The sequence below is a fragment of the Pelophylax lessonae genome (assembly GCF_965119305.1).
Source record: "Pelophylax lessonae genome assembly, chromosome: 13".
NCBI classification, from domain to species: domain Eukaryota; kingdom Metazoa; phylum Chordata; class Amphibia; order Anura; family Ranidae; genus Pelophylax; species Pelophylax lessonae.
In genome coordinates, this window is record NC_138780.1 from 158,216,094 (window position 1) to 158,233,856 (window position 17,763).

Sequence of the window (17,763 nt, forward strand, 5' to 3'; positions counted from 1 at the left end):
AGTCCTCAGCTTTGTAGCAATAGAGTATACCAAGGAATGTAGGGTGTAATGTATTGGACTTTATTGGAAATTACAGGTACTCTAAAATACCTCTTATCTTAACTGTACAGTACAGGACAAGACACAGGCAGAGTATTCATACACTATAGGACATCCCCAAGTAATGAATAGAAAGGGTGGGCAACAATAAAGCAAACAGAACTATGCTAACAAGCCCAACGAGGGACAGAAGACCCAACCTCAGAGAACCACTGCGAGAACCTTGTGGACAAAAGCTGCATTAACAGAAGATTGGACTCCACCTGGTAAAACTTTGAAAAAGCTTTGGACAGGACCAAGTTGTGACTTTGGTTTGGGGGGCCCTGGAACAAAGCTTACCTTAGAGAGGTTGGGAAATCCCTCTCTCAGCCCCCTAGGTCCCTCTTATGTGTAAGTCCCCCTGTGACAATTAGGGACACAGGGTGACCAAGGAAATGATGGACAGGTACTTAATGGACACTGAGAATATGGTTTGGATAACTTCAAATGGGACAGTTATATTTATGAACTATATATCTCAAGAAATATATGAAGACTAATCCTGGCCTGTTTGATTCTGAACATGTTAATTGAAAGAGCCAATCACATTGGCCTCTGTTCCATGTTCTTCGATGTAAGAGATGGACAGTCTGTCTATTGTCTGTGTATCAAAGGTGTGATGTGTTTTCTGTTAAGCCTGTCTGTCCAATTGTTAATGAACTCACATATTTTCTGTCCAAATGGCTAGATAATTAGTTCAGGTTAATTCTATTTCTGTACACAATTTCATCTGCATATGATAATGTAATCAGGCACCTTACCTGGTATGGTAATTTGATCAGGAGGGGGATGTTCCCCTGTGCTGTATATATTGGGTGTGAATTTGTTCAAATAAAGGTTCCAGTTCTATACAAGCTAAATTCCGTCTAGTTTTGTATGGGGGCGGCTAGAATATCTGATATCTATGTTCAGACTGGAGGAAGCGGTATTCTGACATGAGCTCACAATCGCAGTGTGGGTTGCATTTCTGTTACACAGGTGGCCGCCTTACACAACTAGGCTACAGAGGCTTAGTTATAACATGCCCAGAAAACTCCCACTGATCTGGTGGATTGGGCATGTAAAATCCAGGAGAATATTTCACTTTGAGAATGTAAGCACTGGCAATCAGATTTTGTATCCATCGTGCAATGCTGGACTTTAAAGCTGGGTTCCATAGTGATGGTCCACAACCCTGGACCTGTATTAGCACCCTGTGGCTAACTCACCGCATTGCACCAAGTGCCGATGTGAGCACTAATGTAGGATCCAGTGCCAAAGGCAACATTACAGGTCATACCCAGCAGGGAGTCCAAGTACGGCTCTTAAGGTTTTATAGAGGTTAAGCCAATCCAAATACAGTGCTTCTATGTTGGCATCATTAGACAGTGAGGGGTTGAGTGGAAAATGAAAGATAAAGGAAAATTACTAAACGACTTTAGTTGAGGGTGATTTTCTTCATGTAGGAGACAAGGTCAATTGCCTTCCCACTAGCACAATAACTGAGGATTCACTAAGTGGGGCAGGGTTATAAGGGAGGGACCCAGCAGGCGTGTCCTCTAAAGCTTTGCAGGGTACAATCAACTACTGATTACACCTATACATGCTTATAAATCAATAATGCTTGGTGTCCAATACTGTATGAGAAATACTTTTTCTCACTGTATATTCCTTTACTTCCAAGTACAGGGAGGGACAGAGGAAGTATTTTGCCTTTGGGTTATATTACAACAAACAGAAGGATTGGACACTGGCAAACCGTAGATCAGGCCAGGATCACCCCTTACTATCAGCATGCCTCAGTTTTACAGCAAAGCAGTTCCGAGAGCATGACCATAAAGACAGACCTGTGTTTGTCAATGAATTTCTAGAACGGATTGTACCTGGAGTTCGGAAATCATTGTTTTCTCATCCGTTGAGGGGCACAGGAAAGTATTCACCTTTAGGACATCCAAAAGCAGTTCAACTGCCCAACACAGAAAACAAAAGTTAACAGGCCCAAGAGGTCACAATATCCTCCAGGTAGAACACAGAAGACCTGGTAGCAGTCTTGAAAGAGTTGTAAAATGACAGTTTGATGATGAAAGCCAAAGAAGTCATCTCAGATTTAGTAAAGTGTGCCCTGACAGGAAAAGTGGAACCCAATCATTGACCACAAGTTTGGATGATGGTCAGCCTGAACCACCTACAGACGTTGGGAAGATAGGCCAGAGCATTGATCCTGGAAGCCCCAAGATTTTCAACATACAAATGAGGCTTTGCAGGAAGTAGCATTCCTAGCTTTTAGCCCCCCCATCTTCAATGATAAGTTCACCTTTAGGAGCATGTTACACCCATATTAAGGGTTTACCATGCTCCTATCCACCCACCTCTGGCCGCCAGCGATTCCCACTCTGACAGCGGGCAGGGGATCCTCTCCCCACACCCACTGTCACAATTATAAAATAGCGCGCCGTGTGGGGCTCAGCCCACCCGGCTGCATCAATCAGATTCCTGTGAATGAATACACTACAAATACTGTCAGTCATTGCAGCTGATGGCTTGTAGTTCTCAATGAACTGCGAGGGAGCTAGTGAGTGCTCTCATAGTTCAAACAAATCATTCAGCCATTCAGTAACTGCCTGTTGGATGTATGTCAGACAGTGTACTCTGTCTGCTGGATCCAGGCATTGCACCTGCGATCTGCTAATCACAGGTGCAATGCTTTACATAATGCAATGTAAAAAAATAATAAATGCACTTTTACATGAAAAAAAAAATGAATATTTTATTTTTTTGTAAAAGGTGAACTTATATTATCCTGTAAAAGGAGATTTATAGCCAAACCTTTTTTGGCTATACTTACATGCATAACAGGAGTGCAGTTTGTTCTGCACTCCTGTAACCATTTTCAGCTGACAGCAGGCTAAAGCAAACTGCAGAGTAATGTTACAGAGCCGGTCTAGCCTCTGCAAACATCCCGTACCATATAGTCGAGATCTGCCCAGCAACATGTATTCAGAAACAGGCCCAGATATTCAAAACTCCGGGCTGGAATTAGGGCAGACTTATCTAAATTTCGAATTCATCCAAACCTCTCAAATGTGTGGACCGTGTGGGACATCTTGGTTTACGGAAGCGAAGCGGAATGCTCCCTCAGAATTAAGTTGTTTAAATACCCTATAACAAGGACACCACGAGTAAACAAGAGCCCCAAAACCAGAATCAGGACCTTGGTGGTGAACACACTGTGGCCGATTAAGTAAAACAGGTGCACACAAAATCTGGTGCAGCTGGCACCAACCAGCTTCTAGGTTTTATTGTCAAAGATTAATTGAAAGAGCTGAAGTTCGAAGCTGAATGGTTACTGTGAACAGCTGAATCAGATTATGTGTGCACCAGTTTTAGTAAATCTCCCCCATTGGGAGCAGTGGACAGGCTGAATGGTGGCACTAACTGGAAGTGGCAGTTCTCCACTGCAAACCACAGACGCCTTTGGTGAGATTAAAAGATAAGCCAGCATTTTTCATATCTACTGATGCTAGGAAATCTCCCCGCTGAAAAGAGGCCACAACAGACCACAAAGATTCAATCCGAACTTCTGCACTGGAGAAACTTTTTTGAGTCTCATGGTCCAATTGTGAAGAGGTTTGAGTATAAATCATGAAACCTTTAGCAATCTTAAACTAGAATGATCACTCCTTGTGACAGAAGAGGATTGAGAGCTTGCAAGAAGAAGACATTTTTGTTGTTGGACCAAAGAAACATTTGAAAGCCTGAAATGTGGAAAGGGATAGGTTCTGAAACTCCAGCTTGTACTGTGAGCCACTAGGATGTGGACTCACTTGTCCACAATTTCCCCATGCCAAATTTCCCTGAAAGCCTGCAAAAGTGCCCCCACCCAAGTCAGTGGGGGCACTTTACTGTGAAAAAGATTTGTTCCCTGGCTCAGTGGGTTTTCGAGTCCATGGCTTCTTGCAGAACTTGGACTGGGGTTTGGGCTTGCAGCTCAAGGCCTGAGACTGGCAAACGGAACACTTCTTGAAAGTAAAAAGAGCAGTAGATTTTCGAAGTTTGCCTTCTTTTTCATCAGTGGCAACAGTAATCTTACCAACAGTCACCTTCAGCCATAAGATCCTGTGCATGTGCACAGATAAAATCCCAAGACATGAAAGCTGCTATATGGAGTCTTTTAATGCTTATACCGGGAAGCTGATATCATGTGGAAAAATTTCAAGGTTACTGTCCAATTTTAAGCATTAACGCATTCCTGTCATGTGAAAATCTGAGCCCTTAAAACAGAAGCAGTTCAGAAATATAAAAAGCAAATATACAGTATATACATAACCTAAGTGGATGCAGCATTGCTCCAATGTTGCATCTGTTTTCCCCGCTGCCTCTATACTGATAAATCAAAGACCATGGATTACTCTGTTCTCTGTTTTCAGTGAGCAGAGAGCAGGTGACAGTCAGTCACCGCTCTGCCCCTCTAGCGTTGGGATGGGATGGGAGCAGCAGGCTCAGGCTCTCAGTGGCCACTGAGAGGCTGAGTCAACTGCTGGTCTAGGCATTTGTATAGATCCCGACATTAAAGTGGTTGTAAAGGCTGAATGTTTTTTACCTTCATGCATTTTATACATAAAAGTTAAAAACCTTCAGTGTGAAACTCTCCCCCCCCCCCCAATACTTACCTAAGCCCAATCTCAATCCAGCAATGTGCACGACAGCCAATGCTCTCCCTCATTAGCTGAGATGCAGGAGCCATTGGCTCCCGCTGCTGCCAATCACAGCCAGTGAGGTGGGAGCCGGGCTTAGCTATACTCTCTGTGTACTATGAACAAAATTTGTAAACAATTGAGTTTCTAGATGTGGGGACACATGGTTAAGTTGTGAGCAGCTGCTTCCTGTTTCATATATGAAGTGGTAGCACATAGGATTCTATACCTACATATAGAACACAAAGAGCCGCCTCGGGAACGAGCATGCACAAGTGCTCCCATAGCAAACAATGGGGGAACTCAGCAAGGGGGAAGGGATCAGAGCACCGACTGGGGACCCAAGAAGAAAAGGATCAGGCCTCCTCTGTGCAAATCCAGAGCAGGTATGACATGTTTATTTTTAACCTTTCCTTACAAACGCTTTAAAGTCAGGATCTCTTCAAAATATGGACTCCACAGGATTGCAGAGCTTTGGCCCTTCTCCTTTGAGGTTTTAACACACGCTAACATCTTGCCAACACAATTGAGGCCTTGAATACAGCCTCCAGTCGTTTGTCTGAGACATCCTTAAATATTGGGACCTTGTTTATTGGTTACAAAAGGATCTTTATGAGATAAGAAAATGCTGTGACACGCCAAAGGCATACTCCATTTCTAAGTGAATTCACTCTAGAGTACTGTTGAGCAAACCTTTTTGTTGGAAAGTACACCTTGCCCGGGTGAATCCAGTCCATGTACAAAACCTCCTTTAGTTGAGTATATACAGGAAAAGATTGAGGATGTTGTGGTGGACACCATGAACCAAATCATGTAATCTCTGGAGAACAGGGCTGGAGAAGCTGTAGCTTCAATTTAGTTCAGACAACTTGCAAAGGTCTTTTGGGTTAGAGAAAAACCCTGAGCCTGGGGTTCCTCAAGTAGATTCCTCGGATGAGGTCTCTTCTATGTCCCCATCTACCAAAAATTCTAGTCTTCCACAACCTTGTCCTTCAATGGTTCCTCTTCTGTTGTTAAGGGGGCGAGAAGAGGGTGAATGCTGCTGTTTGTGACCAAGGCAATCCAAACTGGTAAGAATTTCAAGAAACTGGTGCTGTAAACTTGCAATGGCAGATGAATATTCCGCTCTTGACGCAAGTTAACATTTCAGGAGGTAAAAAAAAAAAAAAAAAAAAAAATACATGCATACACATTGCTTATATATATAAGTAACGAAAAAAAAGTTTTTTCTTGGCCCCAATAAAAGTTCCTTTTCCTCTCTTAGAAGGAGGATCACTAGATCAGAGGGTCAGAGACTACCCCCAAGGCACTAAACCCACCCCTCCCAGGTTCCATTTTTTCTACTCTGGACCTATATTTGCACCCTACAGGTCTGCAAGGCAATATATTACTGCATTCTGCAAACTATATTACTGCATTCTGCAAAGACCAATGCATAGCAGCAACCTGACAAGCTGTCCAGTGTGAACTTCCCTGCTGTCAGAATACAATAGCTCCACGGGAGGGACCCCATCAACACTGAGTGTGTAAACCATACACATCTATGGCCTGCCTAAGACGCTAGGGAAAAAAAATAGGCCTGGCATAACAGGGAGAGATATGTCTATGGGGGACTTTCTTTTTATTTTCCTCCCCTATTTGATTACCTGAAGACAGCAACATGTCAGTAATGGAGGTTAAGATATCCTGTGATGTATAAAAGAAAAACACGCTACTTTGGGCTCCCTTTAATGTCTATTACCAGAACATAATGCTCCTGGACCAATGGTCTCAACTGAAGAATGACGACAATTAGGCAATTGATCCAAAGATCAAGTTAGGCTTTTGGTTAACTGAACAGCTCTGGATGCCTGGAAGAGCTTTTCCAAGATAAACAAGCACCTTTATTAACATGTGAGTATAGAGACATTTTTAAAACAAGATAAATATGCATTTAGAAGTAGCAAATATTTACTTCATGCTAAATGAAAGCAGAAATAAGACAAAAAGGTACTGCACAACAGCTATACAAAAATATGACAAAGAATATGCAATAGCCAAATTAAACTCTGTTCCCTTCACCAGAGTGAGTAGGACTATAGGCACTGTCCTCATCAAGGCTCATAAACTTAATTATGCTGGATCCAGTTGGTTTAAGCATAGAATATAAATTCGATTAAAGTATAACTAAAGGTAAAACTTTTTTTAAAAATTTTGGACAGAGTGGAGAGGGATTAGAACACCTGTCAGTTTTTATTGCAGTCTGGGCCCCTGTTTGGAAGATTCACCCTCTCTATTTGTCCTGTTTACCATTATCAATGAAAATGAAAGTAAAAGAAAATCACAAATTTTAGGGTTTCCCCCGAAAAGTATTAGATGGGAAACATTCCAATGGGGACACTAGTTCTGATGAAGTTTTCAGGACGTCCCTTAATTTGTAGGGATTCCGTCTCACTTCCTGTTTGGCTATGGGACATGAAGTGAAGGGAAATTTATGCAATGGGACACAGATGGCAAAATCAAATCTGACAGGGGTTATAACCCTGCTTTACTCTATCCAAAATAAAATGTTTTGCCTATAACTCTACTTTAAGAATTTCCCATTTCCGGTCTTCAGAAGACACACTAAAGAGAGAGACATTATGACTGCGGTAGAAAAGTTAGTACCTTGTTATTTGGACATCCAAACTGCTTGTCCTGGTAGCTTTCGAGCAGGCCATCAATGAGTTCCTTCTCTCTCTTCTTCTCAAAACCACGCATGTGTTTTACTTCACCTCTATTACTCACAGCAAACAACTCTTTCAGCACTTCACTGCTTAGCTGGAGGAGAATGAACGTGTTAACAGCGGACTATTCCTATAAAAAAAAAATATCTGACAGATTCTGAATTTGTCCATTTCAATGTAAATTTTCACAACTATGTTTTTGATCTCACTGTCCGCCTTGAAGTCCTCATTCTATAGCATTCTTCCGGTTACATTCTCAATTAAATAGTGAAGACAACCTAACCCAGGGAGAGTACAGTCACCTGGCAGATGTCCGCTGAAGCTCTACCAATTAAAACGGAATTAAAGGGAAGGTGCCCTTTTTTAAAATGAACTGGTGGTCTCCTATAAACCCTGGACCTAGATTCCAAGAGGCTTTACCAAGGCTCATTTAAAAACAAATGCAGCTATTCTCATGCACCACAAATTTCTGCAGCTAAGATCCGTTATTTTAGCAACTTTTTTGCAATGAGAGATTGAGAGATTTGCATTAAAGCAACATAAAAAAACACACACACACAAAAACATATTATACTTACTTGAGGCTCATTGGGACCTTCAAACCGAATATCAACAAAGACTTCTTGCATCAACATCAGCATGTATTGTTCCCCTATTAGGGATATATTTCTGTGCTGTTGTTTTTAACATATTGGTGAATATGTGAAGGATTTCTTCTTTCTATTTAGTGGTCCCTCATTTATACACTAATATTTTATATACATAATAAAAAGGTTTAATTTTTAAGTAATTGGTTTCTTGGTTTTCCTTCTCCCATTTGGCCAAAAAAAAAAAACCCTACTTTCTCTGTACCTTGGTTTTTGCATACAATTTGGGGCTTGGGCCAACCTTCACTGTTGATTCTCTTTATATTATATTTACCTGCTCTGTGCAGTGGTTTTGCACAGAGCAGCCCTAATCCTTCTCTTCTTGGGTTCCCGCCAGCGCTCCTTGCTCCTCTAACAGCCAGTGCCCCCAATAGCAAAAAACACTTTCGCTAGGGGAACTGGTGCTCACTTCCGAGCCCCGCTCTATACATCTATAAGACTCACAGAGCTTCGGCCACGCTCTCTCCTTATTGGCCCACTGGCTGTCATTGGCAGAAGCCAGTGACTCCCGCTGCTGTCTCAGCCAATGAAGAATGAGACCTGGGAGAGGGGCTCAGCTCTCGTGCACATCACTAAATCAAGGAGCTCAGGTAAATATTAGGGTGAGAGGGTGCACTCAGGTTTTATGCTCTGGGTCACTTGTGCTGCTGGCCCCTGGTTTATTTAAATTTTTCCTCCATTAACACTCCTTGCAATCTTCCAGTGTACCAGGCATTAAGAGAACTGAGGAGATGCCATCTACACTCATCAAGAGTGCCCAACTATGCCTGCCCTTTCCAACCAGCTCTTCTATTAAAAGAAGCTACAATTAAAGCTTCTATAAATGATACCAGGTCGCCGAATGAAGGACAGAAGGATTGAAAGGCCTGCTTATCCACTCGCAGACGCTTCTATGAAAGATGGGCGATGGGATGAAAGGGTGGGCACAGTTGTCACTTTTGAGCGCAAATGATCGATTCCTCAGTTCTTTTTAAGTGGGTGTATACCCCCTGGGACTGCCCTATAGGCGTGGCCAATTTATTTTCCGCCTAGTGACCTGCTCTTATAAAGAGCAGCATAAAGCCATCAGTCAAGAAGATATGGAGCTGTGTCCGTCAATGAACGAAAGAGAAAATATAATTTTTGTAAGAACTTACCGTAAAATTATTTTCTCTGAGTCCTCTGACAGTCGCCTCCCACTCATACAATCTGCAAATCTGGGTATTGGCCTTCTCCACAGGAGTAAGCTAGGCAGAAGATTTTGTTAGAATATTCACAAAACTTTGTATAGACACACCTACATGGGGCTGTCCCTATGGTCAATACTCCTAGCTATTTTCATTCCCAATTCAGTTTGGTAGCAAGCAGTATAGAGATCCACGAACCCCAAAAGAGGGGTGGGGGGCGGCAACTGTCAGAGGACTCAGAGAAAAGAATTTTAAGGTAAGTTCTTACCAAAATTATATTTCCTCTTATGTCCTCTGACAGTCGCCGCCCACTCATACAATCTGCACGTTTGGGACGTCCCAAAGCAGTGTAGATGTGAGGGGTGGGAAAACGCAACCGTCAAAAAGGCAACGCAGCACCCAGGTCAGAGAAAAGATCCTTTTCTGAACCAGAAAGGTAAACACTGGGTAACAAGAAAGCTCAACAGGAGCGAAAACCCAGGAAAGCAAAGTAAAAAGAGGGAAAATCCCCAACAGAAGGAGACAGGCCAAAAACTACCTCGTCTTCCCTAAGGCACTGCCACATTCAAAACTTTGCGGCCAAAAGAGGCATCCGCTGATGCCAAGACATCAAGTTTGTAAAATCTTGTAAAGGTATGCACGGACGACCAAGTCGCCGCTTTGCACACCTGAGTCATCGACGCCTGATGGCGGAAGGCCCAAGACGCACTAATCGCACGAATAGGCCTGCACAATCGTCTGCCTGATCCATTTTGAAATGGTTGCCGCAGACGCACCCTTCCCAGGTCCCTCAGGAAGGACAAAAAGACAATCTGACTTTCTGAAGGATTCAGTAGACGACAGGTAAACACTGATCGCCCGTACCTCATCCAAGAAATGCAAGGCAAACTCCTTAGGATGCTTAGGTTTCGCACACAGCGAAGGTAAGACAATGTCCTCGTTGAGATGGAAGTCCGAAACCACCTTCGGAAGAAAGGGCTGATGAGGTCGCAAGACCACTTTATCCCTATGAACAACCAGATAGGGGGAGCGGCAAGACAGGGCCGCCAACTCCGACACTCTGCGAGCAGAGGTGATAGCCACCAGAAAAGCAACTTTTCGTGACAGCACCGGCAGAGGAATCTCCCGGATGTTTTCAAAGAGAGGACGTTGCAAAACGGACAGAACCAAATTCAGGTCCCAAGGAGGCAAGGGTGCCCTCCTAGGGGTAGCCAGATGACGCACCCCTAGAATGAAGGTGCGGATCAAGGAATTAGACGCCAAAGGGCACTGAAAAAGAATGGCCAGCGCAGACAACTGGCCCTTAATAGTGGTCAGTGCAAGACGCTGCTCCACACCAGTTTGCAGGAAAGCCAGCACTCTCGCCACCGAAAAGGAGCGTGGAGGAGACTCGCACCATGCAAAATAAGCATTCCAGGTACGATAATAAATCTTACCTGAGGAGGTCTTCCTGGCCTTGAGCAAGGTAGGGATGACAGCTGACGAGAGACCTCTGTCTCTCAAGACCTGGCTTTCAACAGCCACGCCGTCAAAGCCAGCGACTGTAAAGCAGGATGGAAGATCGGCCCTTGAGACAGAAGATCGTCTCTTAGCGGGAGCCGCCAGGGAGGCTCGACGACCAGTTGCACGATGTCCGCGTACCAAGACCAGCGCGGCCACCAGATTCACCAACCTCGGTTCCGAGACCAACCTGCGAAGGAATCTGGACAACTGAATTGGGGAGAAAGGAATAAATCAGCTGATACCGATACCAAGGAGCCACCAACGAGTCCGCCAGAGGGTCGCGTGTTCGTGCCACGAACCGCCCCACCTTGTTGTTGCGATGAGACGCGAACAGATCCACGTCCGGGGATCCCCACCGCGCACACAGCATCTGAAACACCTCTGGGTGGAGGGACCATTCCCCTTGGTCCAGGGTCTGGAGACTCAGATAATCCGCCTGCCAGTTCACACCTGGAATGTGAACTGCTGAAATCGCCGGGACCTGCGTCTCGGCCCAGGACAGAATCTCGGCCACTTCCTTGGCCACCCGGGCACTCCTGGTGCCCCCTTGGTGATTGATGTAAGCCACCGCAGTTTGCGTTGTCCGTCTGCACACACACTGGGCAGCCCCGAAGACGATCCGACCACCGGAGCAAACAGAGCCTGATTGCCTGCAGTTCCAAGACATTTATCGGCAGGGAGGATTCCCCCTCCGACCAAGTGCCCTGGGCAGACAACTTGGCCAGAACTCCTCCCCAGCCCGACAGGCTGGCGTCCGTGGTGACCACAGTCCATAGCAACGGACGAAAGGACTTGCCTTCCTTCAGAGCCGGCGACTGGAGCCACCACAGGATATCCGATCTGACTTGGGGGCTCAAAGAAATCCTCCTTTCCAAAGACCTGACCTCGTCCTGCAGGATCCGGAGCTTGTCCTCCGAAAGAAAGACCTTCCCCTGGGCGGAGTCCAGAATCATTCCCAGGTAAAGGAGGCGAACAGAAGGGGACAAAGTCGACTTCTGAACGTTGACGGTCCACTCGAACTCCTGGAGCGCCTGAACCGTGATCAACAGATTGCGCAACAGAGTGGCACTGGAGCTCGACCGTAATAGGAGATCGTCCAGGTAACCGAGGATTCCAATCCCCTGTACCCACAACAAGGCTAGAACAGGAGCCAAAACTTTGGTAAAAACCCTTGGAGCCGAAGCGAGGCCGAAAGGCAACGCCACAAACTGATAGTGCTCCTCCGCTATTGCGAATCGGAGGTACCTCTGATGACCCTCAAAAATAGGGATGTGTAGATACGCAACCTTGAGGTCGATGGACGCCAGGAAATCCCCTGGACTCAGGGATGCCACCACCGACTGAAGGGACACCATTCGGAACTTCTGAACCCGCACAAAGCGGTTTAGGAACTTCAAGTCCAGAATCGGACTTGCCCTCCTTTCTGGGCACTGAACAGATTCGAGTAAAAACCCCGAAATCTGTCCCACTGTGGAACCGGGACAACCACCCCTTGGGCGAGGAGATCCTGAACCGCACGATGGAGATCTCGGAAACGATCGGGGGTTAAATGAAGATTTGAGGGAAAGAACCTGTCTGCTGGCCGTGATCGAAACTAGATCTTGTACCCAGACCGAATGAGTTCCTGAACCCACCTGTCCTGAATCTTGGCCAGCCAAGGTTCGGGAAAATAGCGCAGACTTCCCCCCACCCCTGAAAAGGGTGAGGGCGTCCCTTCAGGTTGAAGCGGACTGAGCCGCTGTGCCAGTGTGGGCGGCTTTGATTTGCCCACCCACGGCTTCTTCTGGCCACTAAAGGCCTTGAAGGACTTGCCTATGTCTTGTGCCTTGAAAGGCACAAAAGGACCCCTGGTGAGGTTTAAAGGAGGGATCCCGCTTGCCGCGGAATGATTTTCCCCTAGAAACCGAGTGCTCTTGCCCCCAGTGATCCCCTTGACCAGTTCATCCAGAGAGTCCCCAAAAAAGGCGACTCACCGCATAAGCCCGGCCAACCAGCTTTTCAACCAAACGATGCGACGAATCGCAACTGTGACTGCTGAAAGTCGTGCGACTAAAGGGGCCTCATCCAAGGCCGCGTCACACAAGTATAAAAACAGCCTGACCCATTTGATCCACCATCTCCAGAGCAGCAGGAGAGGCGGAATCAGCAATCAGAGCGCACTTAAGCACCTTGGCCCACTCCACAACAGCCCGAGAGACCATTACCGAAGTGAACACGGGTTTCAGAAAGGAACCCGCTACCAGATAGATGTGGCGGGAAAGTGTTTCCACCCGCCTATCCGCCGGGTCTTTAAACACCGGAGAATCCTCCGCAGGCATTAAAGTGGCTTTATTGAACTTGGACACAGCGTGGTCCACCTTAGGAGTGGCAGTCCAGCGAGAATCCACCAGATCCGCAAAGGGATAACGGTACTGAAATCTCCTTGGCACTACAGAATTACATTTTATGTGGCACCATTGTTCATTCACGGTTTCGTGAAACTCTGCGGGACAAGGAAAAACCTGACCCGATTTTTGGGCCTTGCGGGTCCCAAAGGAAGACAGCTTACCCGACAGGTGGGGCTCATCATCCACATTTAAAGTGTCTTTAACAGAGCTAATAAGCGAGGACACCACTGCGCGGTCCCGTGCTGATCTGGAGGGGGAATCCTCCTCCTCCTCCACATCCGACTGAGAGGACTGAGACCCCTCAGGGGTACGCTGTCCGTGGCAACCAAATCTGGCTCTGAATCAGAAGACAGAGGGCATAGGCCTTTTCTTAGAAGCCCGGTCAGACATCAACAAATCCACTTTTGACGCTAAAGTCGCAAATGCAGCAGTAAGTGAGGCTATAGCAGAGGATTCAGAAGAACCTGAACCCTCCACCTATCCTGGGACTCCATAATAGCAATCTCAATTTAAATGACAGTCCCCACCGCAAATGGAGAGCAAGTCCTGTGCTACGGGAAACTGCAAAAAAAATGAATACTAGCAGGATTGCCGAACAGGAAACACAATAAAAGCCCCCCACAGTGTGCTATACTTGCCACGCTGCTGAACGATCTGAAGGAGAAGAAAGAGGAAGTGACCTCACGCCTCTAGAGACAGAAAACAGCCCTGAGCCACAAAAAAATGGTTGCCAATACAAGTCTATGGGAAAAGCTCTGGGAAAATGGCCGCTGTCCACACAAGGACACTTAGCCCACACTAAAGATGGCGCCCGATCGGCGCCAACAGCATAGCAGAAAATGGCTGCTGCCCTCACTATGAGGCCAAACAGCCTGCCCACACCTAAAATGGCGACATAGGAGACCCCCGCAACCCCTCATAACACCGGTAGAACTGCTACAGCGCCCCCGTAGGGACCGGGAAGGGACACACAGGGACCGTACCTACAGACATGAGGGAGACATCACAGAACCCATACCGAACTGCCATCCCCATAAAAACAGAGAGCCCACATACACACCCCGACAGACAAGGTCAGAGACAGAGGGGTAGCATGGTACTCACCGGTCCAGCAAAAACGTGGGTACCGCTCTGGGACAGGAAGCCTCCCACTCTGGGTGGTAGTGCCGTCAGCCGAAAGGGACGCTAGCAACTCGCAGGCGTACCGCGGTTGAGACATCCCGGTGAAGATAGTGACTTCGCAGGCTCGACCCTGGAGTCAGGGACATAGTCGTTTGCGAGGCCTGGGCGTACCATAACAAACCTGCTAACGCTCAATGGCAGGCTGGGATTCTGTAAGGCTCTAGAATAACCAGTGCGATTCCCAGCTCCGCAAACGTCGTAGTCTTCCGAAGTCCGACTAACTATGTGCAGGAACAAATAAAAAGCTATCTTTTAAAAGAAAAAATACTTTTATAGAGCGAAAAAATATAAAGAAGAAAAAGGCTGAGACCGCAGCCCCAGCCAGGGAAAAGCCAGCCTACTCCTAAGCTAGGCAGCAGCAAACTGAATTGGGAATGAAGCTAGCTGGGGGTATTGATCATAGGGACAGCCCCCTGTAGGAGTGTCTATACAAAGTTTTGTGAATATTCTAACAAAATCTTCTGCCTAGCTTACTCCTGTGGAGGAGGCCAATACCCAGACGTGCAGATTGTATGAGTGGGCGGTGACTGTCAGAGGACGTAAGAGAAAACTGGATTTTTGACTTACCGTAAAATCCCTTTCTCTTGAGTTCATTGACAGACGCAGTCTCTGCATATCAGTAGGGTTATACTGCCCCCCTATAGGAGTAGGACACTAGGCAGTCCCAGGGGGTATGGGCAGTCCCAGGGGGTATACCCTCTCTCTTCCTGCATAGGATGTCAGTTTTGTATCAAAGCAGTGTCAGAGAAATAATACCAACCCAACTCAAAATAGAGGGACAGGTACTGCGTCTCCTTCAATTGCCTTAAGAGAAAAGGATTTTACAGTAAGTGAAAAATCCAGTTTTCTCCATCGTTCATTGACGGACACAGTCTCTGATGCATATCAGTAGGGACGTCCCCAAGCAATACCATAAAATGAGGGGTGGAACAGCAGAAAAAACAAGTTCCCAAGGCTTTAACATAGCCAACCAGGCAACACAGGACTCATCAGAACAAGACGAGGCCCATCTGAAACAAACAGGAAACACTCTCAAGGAAGGTCAAAAAGCTCCTTAAACAGCAGCCTGCAAAACTGCAGCCAAAAAAGGCATCTGCAGATGCCAGCAAAAATAAAATTTGCTTTACCTTATAAAATTTGGTAAAGGTGTGAACAGACGACCAGGTAGCCTGGTAACCTGAAGCACAGATGCCTGATGGCGAAAAGCCCAGGAAGCACAAAGCCCCCGAGTAGAATGCGCCTTAACAGGGAAAGGTGGAACCTGACCCTTAATGGAATAAGCCTGCGCAACTGCCGAGCCATCTGGAAATAGTCGCAGCAAACTCGCAGCAGACGCAGGCAGCCCTTTCTTTGGACCATCCGTGAGTACAAAGAGCGAATTTGACTTTCGAAAAGACTCAGTAGTCGCTAAGTGCACCCTGATTGCCCGTACTTCATCCAGAGTACGCAGCACAAATTCCTTAGGATGTTTTGGCTTAGGACACAATGAAGAAAACACAATGTCCTCATTTAAGTGAAAACTGTAAACCACCTTCGGAAGGAAGGACGGAACCAGATGAAGTACCACTTTAACCCTGTAAACCACCAGGTAAAGAGAATGACAGGACAACGCTGTCAGTTTCTGACACCCTGCGCGTGGAAGTGATAGCCACCAAGAAGGCCACCTTCTGGGATAAGTAACCAGGAGGATCTCTCTAATACTTTCAAAAGGAAGAACCGACAGCACCAAATTAAGATCCCAAGGTGGCAATGGAGGTCGCACCGGAGGTACCAAGTGTCGCACCAAGAAATGGGTGGCCAATGGCCTTTGGAAGAAAATTGCCAAGGCCGAAACCTGACCCTTGATAGTACTCCAGGCCAATTTTTGATTAGAGAGCGACCGATTATCGCAACACCGATATATCGAGGGCCGATATGCACTTTCCCCGATACATCGGAATTGGCCTTTGGATTTACCGATATTGCCGTGACGTCATCGCGTATGTAGCGCCACACGCCTCCACGCACAGGGCAGCTTTTGCGGCCTTCTTAGGCCGGCTCCCTCAGCCTCGTTACAGTGTGTTTTACCCGCCGCAGCCACACTGGAGTCTGCTCTGTCTGCATGCTGAGTCACAGACACAGTGCACGTTGTGCAACATAGCTGCCGTGGCCACACACCACCCACAGTTGCCCAGTGCCAGCTAGCCACCCAGTCCCACACACCCAAAGGCCTACCAGCCAGCCACAGGCCCTGCCAGCCACCCACCGGCCCTGGGCCTGTTCCTGCCACCCACCACACAGGGTGCCAGCCAACCAAAGAGTGCCAGCCACCCACCCTAGGGTGCCAGCCAGCAACTACAGGGCAGCGACCAGCCATCCACCCACCACAGGGTGCCATCAGCCACCCACCACAGAGTGCCGACCAGCCAGCCACCCACCACAGGGTGCCAGCCAGCCAACACAGGGTGCCAGCCAGCCAGTCACCCACCAAAGGGTGCCAGCCACCACAGGGTGTCAGCCAGCTAGCCACCCACCACAGGGTGCCAGCCAGCAACCCACCCACTCACCACAGGGTGCCAGCCACCCATCCACCAAAGGGTGCCAGCCACCCACCCACCATAGTTTGCCAGCCACCCACCCACCACAGGGTGCCAGCAAGCCACCACAGAGTGCCAGCCAGCTACCCACCAAAGGGTGCCAGCCAGTTATTTTGTTTAAGCCTACATTAGTAGTGTCTTTACAAGTTTCAATGGAGAATGATGGAGCTAGAAAAATTAAAAGTGTGGTCTGGGAATATTTCTCTTCTCCATCTCCAGGAAAATCAGCAGCACTGTGCAAGACGTGCAAAAACAATGTAAGCATGGGATCAATAACTGCAAAAACCAAAAAATATGTCTAATCTTAGGACCATCTAAGAGTTCCCAAATGATGGACAGAGAAATCACAGAGATGATGGTCACTGATCAGCGGATGGACAAGAAGGCATTTGGTGTTGAATACAAAAGTGATGCAAGGATCCTACACCGGGGAGCACTTTTGAGAAATGTTTCTAGGCATGCAAGACAGTGGAGCGATCATGGTTAAAAGGTATGAGACTTTCTGAAGTGTCAGACCTCAGTTGCATGGCACACACCCTCCAACTTGTGGTAAATGATGGTCGGTCAAACCAAAAAGCATTTCTTGACATTAGCATGCTGAAGACGTGCACAGGCCATTTCCACCATTCTATTCTTGCCAAGCAGCGACTGAGGTGCATTCAGGATGACCTTGGCCTACCCAAAAACAACATGATACAGGCTGTTCCAACACGATGGAACTCAACGCTACACATGTTACAAAGGATACTGGAGCAGAAGCAAGCTCTCACTATATGTTCTGGTGAATATGGACTTGGAGGACATTCTTGTCCTACTGCTGAACAGTGTGACATAGTAGCCAACATT

The 17,763-nt window shown here is 46.9% G+C and overlaps 1 protein-coding gene across 1 annotated transcript in view; it reads right to left on the reverse strand.

Moving 5' to 3' along the window:
- Positions 1–17,763, reverse strand: part of TDRD9 (tudor domain containing 9) — a 789,496-nt gene that overhangs the window by 109,865 nt on the left and 661,868 nt on the right. Inside the window, exon 27 of the mRNA XM_082275596.1 lies at positions 7,398–7,550. Within this exon, the coding sequence (XP_082131722.1) occupies positions 7,398–7,550 (153 nt within the window). The remainder of the gene's footprint in view (positions 1–7,397; positions 7,551–17,763) is intronic.